Genomic DNA, 6000 nt, shown 5'->3' with positions numbered 1-6000 from the left:
ACACTCAACCTTCCTATATATTTTTTTTACCCGAAATGACCCAAATTGACGTTATGCTTGGTATTTCAATCAAATCCATTAAATGCTATCTTTATAAATATCTCTTCAAGTAGGATCAACTTATAGAACAACGTATAGCACTTGTAGTTGATTGGTTACCGTAGAAAGGCAAACAAAAATGATTATACAATATTAATAAGTGAAATGAGAGATGACACTGGATAGAACACTGTAAAAGCCGATTTAAATGCTATGAAGAATACTTACAGAATATTAATTAGTATTGTCATTACTAGATAAAGAGTAATTAGAAGTCTAGAAAATGGACTTATCCGAATATTTTTACAACTGCCACAGTTTACTCTTCATACCAACTTGCTTGTCGTAGTAACTTCATAAATAATTAATTTATTCAAAGCGTAATTTGAAGAGCAACAAATTAAACTCAATGCACCGCTTTATCGCTTATAAGTGTTTTTACTGTACAAGTGTTCATAGAAGTAATCCAACAAAAATGATGGTATCGTCTAATAGTAATCACAATATTATACCTCATAGTGAACAGTGATGCAGTAAAACCAGTATAGAATATATGATAACAAATAATTTCATGAAATAAAATTTGCATTTTATACAGTTAATATTATTAAATAACAAAGAGCTGACCAAAAAAATTTCCGTGATTACATATGTCCATAATTTATATTAACTACATTCATCATACCAATATACAGTACATTGGATTTTAAATGAAATTACGCAATTACTTATGTGCTTGAAGTAACAAATTGTAGCAGCAGAAATCTCTAATTTATTAATCAAAATACATGATCATTGAATACTAATAGATTTCTAACAGTTTTTAAAGCATGCAAACCTTGGGGAATTACAATATTATACATGTACAACAAGAACATTTAGAACCCTCTTGTGTTACTACTCTAGTTGGAAAAAGATCAAATTCTTCATCATCCGTTGCTTCATCCAGTCGAAAACCATCTTTCATTAATTGCTGCTTGATTTCAAAGATCTTAAATAATGAACAAAAGGAAAATCGATCTTTCATATTCGATGCCATGTATGACATAACACCTTATTCTTATAATTCATTATATAAAATAGGATATGAGTATAATACTGTAACAACACGTTCACGATTATACAAGTAGATAAAAAAACTTACTTCTACAGGTTGCAGCATGGCACTATTGTCGCTTTAATACAAAAATGTAAAAGAATAATATTATTATTTATCTTTATTGAGTAAAATAATTAAAATCTTATCTGATTAACAATTGATTAAAGCGTAGTATTGATGAACACGGAATTGCATTATTTTGACGGAATTTATCCGAACTACTGCATGTGGGTAATGCGGAAACGTAAAACATCTGCACGATCTACTAACTAAACCTTAATCAGAAAAACTTTAAATGAATTTCAACAATCAGTTACATACTTAGCTTCATGATTTAGAAGTTGTTTTCCGTCAATTTTACTATATTTTGGTGGTCTAGCATAAAACAGATATTTAAAATATCATCATATAAATCAGTTTTGCTATGAATTAAGATGTAAAAGTCTACAAAAACCGATTTATTCAATAACACTGGCTGCATTGAATACAGGTAATCAATGTATAACATAGTATATTCAAGACGTTCAAAATTTTATCACAAATGTAGGGTTATTATAAAGAGCATAGAAAACGATAACATCGCAAGCTACTTCTAGGACAACTATCAGTAAATCTTCTCATCGTTTTATTCTCCTATGTTATTTATGTCACATTTTATAATGCAGAATCACTAATATGTTACCAATCCAATGCCTTTATAAATTAATAAAGTTAAAATAAGTGTATTACAGAATCAATTATAGCTGAAATTAATCTATCTGTACACTAATAAAAAAAAGTAATGGTGATTCAATAAAGTGACATCTTTATCCACTTTATAGCATAATTACCGTATACCGTATACTGTACATATATCACAAAACCTAAAGCTAAGTTCGTAGCTGCTGTTTTGATGCTCGCTCATCATTGACAATAATTGCCTAATTTAATCCATTACCTATTTGAACTGCTTTTAGGCAATATTCTCGTTTTCTCTTTACTTTTATCATTATCTAATTTCTTCGTCATAATCTTATGATCCTCTGTAATTGTTTTAAAAATGGAAGACATTTCTTAACACTATTGATATAAGAATGAGATTGCAAATCGTATAATCTAGAAGTTATAAAATGATTCTTACACTTTTTTTAAGCCTACACTTTTAAGGTAAATGACAATTTGTACGGTGTTATAAAAGATAGTTACAGTGGTCAAGAATTTTTGAAGTCATGCTAGGAGTAAGTAATCAAACCACAATATAAATCATACGGACTAAATTTACCTATTATAGCTAAAAGAATCTCTAATCACAGTTACTTATATTAAATAATTGGCAAGTTAGTATGCCATAGTTTAAAACGGAAATTTTGCGTTTGCTATACTACATTACTGCGACCACTAAGCATTATTCATTAGCAATATAATGCACAATTTGTGAATTACAAGCATTTCCAAGTCATAATCTAATCCATGGCTAGTATTAAGGGATTCTAACTGACTAGGTGTGCTACATAAGAAGTGTGATTTTGATCATACTGCATTTGTCAAGATACTGTGGATAGCCTGTGATCTATTTATCAATTAGTGGCACCTTACCGATTTGCTGTAATCCATGTGATGGTTTCATTACTTTTTTAGTTAATTTCTTGACACGACTTTCGCGATTATCGACTTCGAAAAGGACCTTTTAATAAATAAATCATCCAATTCAATCAAATGAGTAGCAATGTTATCACATTTTATGTAGCCATCCATCCGATTAATTCATAACTGGCTTGACGATAAACTCATTCCACTGTATAATGGTAATAATTTAAACTAAGAAACTTTTATAAAATTAAGCAAGCCATCCATTGCAGGCATGATAACAGGTAAAGTACAGTTTTAGGCTTGTGATTTGACGTATTTTGAATCATCATGGAGGCATCATGAAAGGGAGAAAATAGCGATGGTGACTGTTTCTATATATCTGAAGTAAATCGATAAGTACGGTTTGCAGTTGCACTGATGTTGTTTACCGTGCTCGCATGGCGGATGTGAAATTTGTATTTCTGTTTTTAAAATTTACCTGATTAATCATCTAAAAGCTAAATAGCACGCTGTTGGTTTGCAATGCCGTAATTAATTCTTTTAATGTAATTATTTAGGGTACCCCGCATTAGCGTGTCCTGTCAAGGACAAGGTAAAGATTAAAGGTAGCCAATGATAGAATCGCAGAGGTGAAAAAGATTACTCTATGGATTGAAGTTAAGAAAAGCTGTGAATATTACATAGTTAACTGAGACGTACACTATGGCATCTGATCTCTTTTAAGTTTACAAACTGCAGCCTACTACAGTACTTTCATAATAACATAAAACTTCAATTCTTGTCAAGTTAGTGATAAGAGAGTTTCATCATGTTCAGTTGATGGGTAAAATGAACCAATTATATTATCGTTTTGGAGTCTAAACTTGTTGAAAGGCAATAGAATCCTATTTTAATACTACGAAAATCAATTCTTTTCCAATGATAATGGCTTTCACAGATGAAATAGTTTGGTATCAAAGTGATGATAATTGCATATCAATATTTTACCGAAATAATTATTACTCATCATGACAGAATATCCAATGTTCACATCATTCATCACCAGGTGAAGGTGAACGATTATTCTAACTGCGGATTGATGATTGATAAAATCATGATCGAAAAGAGTCTGGATGATGATAACTACAGTAGAGTACATGAAGAAATCATGTTAGCCTAAAACGATACCAATCCTGTATAATCTGTCTGCCGACTATGCTCGGCTAGTAAGCGTGTTGATTTTTTCATTTACAAGACTTACGAAATGGATGTTAGCCATTTCTATGTCATAAAATAGGATAGCAGATGAGAGCAACATCAAGACACGGTCTACAAATAGTACACAGTCGATAGAAGGGATTGATTGTAGAAGGAGCAGATATTCCATTCTCTTAATAAGCTACATCAAGTATTGTCAATCGATAGTTTAAATTGAAGATCTTTTCTTCTAACAAGGTAAACTAGCTCCATTATTACTAAGGGATAGCATAAAATCATTGCCTATAACGTAGCTTCTAAGTATTTTAGAATTACTTCAGCTTGGTGATGGACTAGCTACGAGTATCCGTGCGTTGTCGTATTGCATTCAAGTATTGGCATTGACTGTTTCTATCGAGAAATAGCATCGTTTGTCGAGTGTAAAGTGCAATCCTAGCTTGACATAGTCGTATTGCATCCATCTACCACGCTATTCCTCTTTCTATGTATCATTGCAGTAAAACTCTTGTAGGCCATGAATTATATACGCGGCATCCTACAGCATAGCAATATTACCTCTTCATCGATGTCAGCATCGTCAGCGGTGGATGTTGACGATGTATGGCCATAACTAGCGAATCCTCCGATCAGGTTTACGTTGACATTTCCCGTAGGCATTTTCAATATCTCATCCAGGACAAAACTGATCGATTGACAGGACTTTCCAATTCTACCAACATTCAATAATAGATTTTTAACTTTGTAATTTCATGAGATGCTTTCAACTGGAGCCTACCTGAAGATGAAATACTGCTGGTCAAGAGAATGAAATCGACAATGTCATAATCCACTTTTACTGGCCTACCCCCAAAATAGAATGACGATCAATTTTTCGATCGAGAAGCTTGTACTTACAAGTTCTACCTTAACCCTAGCTAACTCTGCAATGATCAGCAGGTATTCTCTGTCCAGATCTTTCTTCAAGCCAACTAACCCACTCGAAATGATTTTCCTCCTCAATACTAGCAGCCTTTTTGCAGACTAAAGAATTACTTTGTTGAAGAATGATGTTGTTGCTACTGCATGGACTAATCCCACTATCGCATGTAGTGTGTAGTCGATCGTGAGTATAGCTTTACTATGGCCAGCGATGGCAGGCATACGATCAACTCAATTTGAACCAATCGTTTCTACGACGCCCTGCTAATGGCTTCCTAAATAAATATATTCCAACACCGTCGGTAAGTTAGCGTTGCCTTAATAGAGTTCTAAGTATAGTTTGAGTATATTAGCCGATGATATTGAATAGGGATATGCTAATAGTTTGCTAATATAGTATGCTAATGATGTCATAATAACGTCATCATTGCTTCTCGGTGGCAGAAGATTAATTGACCTCGGTTCGATATCAACAGAACGAGAAGTAGGAGTGCTTGGCCTTGCAAATGGATTCATTTGACATACAGTAAAATTCTAGGTAGAAGAATCGCTTGGATTGGATGCATTTTGATTTGGCTTTTAGCAAGCTACTCATTTAGGCGCGTGTTGGAGATGATTTTTCCTTCCTTGTATTCTAATCAAGTAGGTGTGCTATGATAAGCTGTGTGTCTCCAACAGGCAGTCCTAGGAGAACAACTGCAAAGCTTCTACAATAGTGGACTCTACGAATGCGGTAGTGAAAAAGCGAACCGATTTGAAATGGGCATGCATTGATGGACAGATTCAACTGGCACCCACGATCTTGGAATCCATTTTGAGATGGCACTACTTCTAACGATAATTACAGCCTGTCATTCACAGGTTACTGTCTACTAGGAACTTCAATTTGCACGGCACTTTGAGCGGTTATGTATTATAAAATCAAGAAATATACAACAGTGACTAAGGCCACTTATGCCAGCGCATCTTCAGTTACCACACCAACGATTCAAAACTGGAATTCTTGCTCGAGGTTTACTACTTCATATTTTGTAGTACTTACAGTAACTACAGGACTTTATTACAAATCACGACATTGCACTGATGAACCTCGTCAACATCTACTGTACAGTAAAATCCCCCTACCATGGTCCTACAAATGCTACCTACTTTATATTGTTGTATTTCTCTTGCAAGTT

General features: G+C 33.5%; 1 protein-coding gene across 1 annotated transcript; it reads right to left on the bottom strand.

Annotated features, from left to right (window-relative positions):
* Positions 1-886: 886 nt before the first annotated feature.
* On the bottom strand, positions 887-4561 carry TRIADDRAFT_54680 (uncharacterized protein; the record flags this gene model as incomplete). Its single annotated transcript, XM_002110514.1, has 7 exons — positions 887-1030; positions 1184-1214; positions 1460-1513; positions 2076-2160; positions 2714-2801; positions 3948-4085; positions 4460-4561. 7 exons carry the CDS (start codon positions 4559-4561, stop codon positions 887-889), a joined length of 642 nt encoding a protein of 213 aa, XP_002110550.1.
* Positions 4562-6000: the final 1439 nt, after the last annotated feature.

The sequence above is a fragment of the Trichoplax adhaerens genome, genomic scaffold (genome assembly GCF_000150275.1).
Source record: "Trichoplax adhaerens TRIADscaffold_3 genomic scaffold, whole genome shotgun sequence".
Lineage (NCBI taxonomy): Eukaryota > Metazoa > Placozoa > Uniplacotomia > Trichoplacea > Trichoplacidae > Trichoplax > Trichoplax adhaerens.
This window is presented reverse-complemented; position numbering and strand designations above follow the sequence as displayed.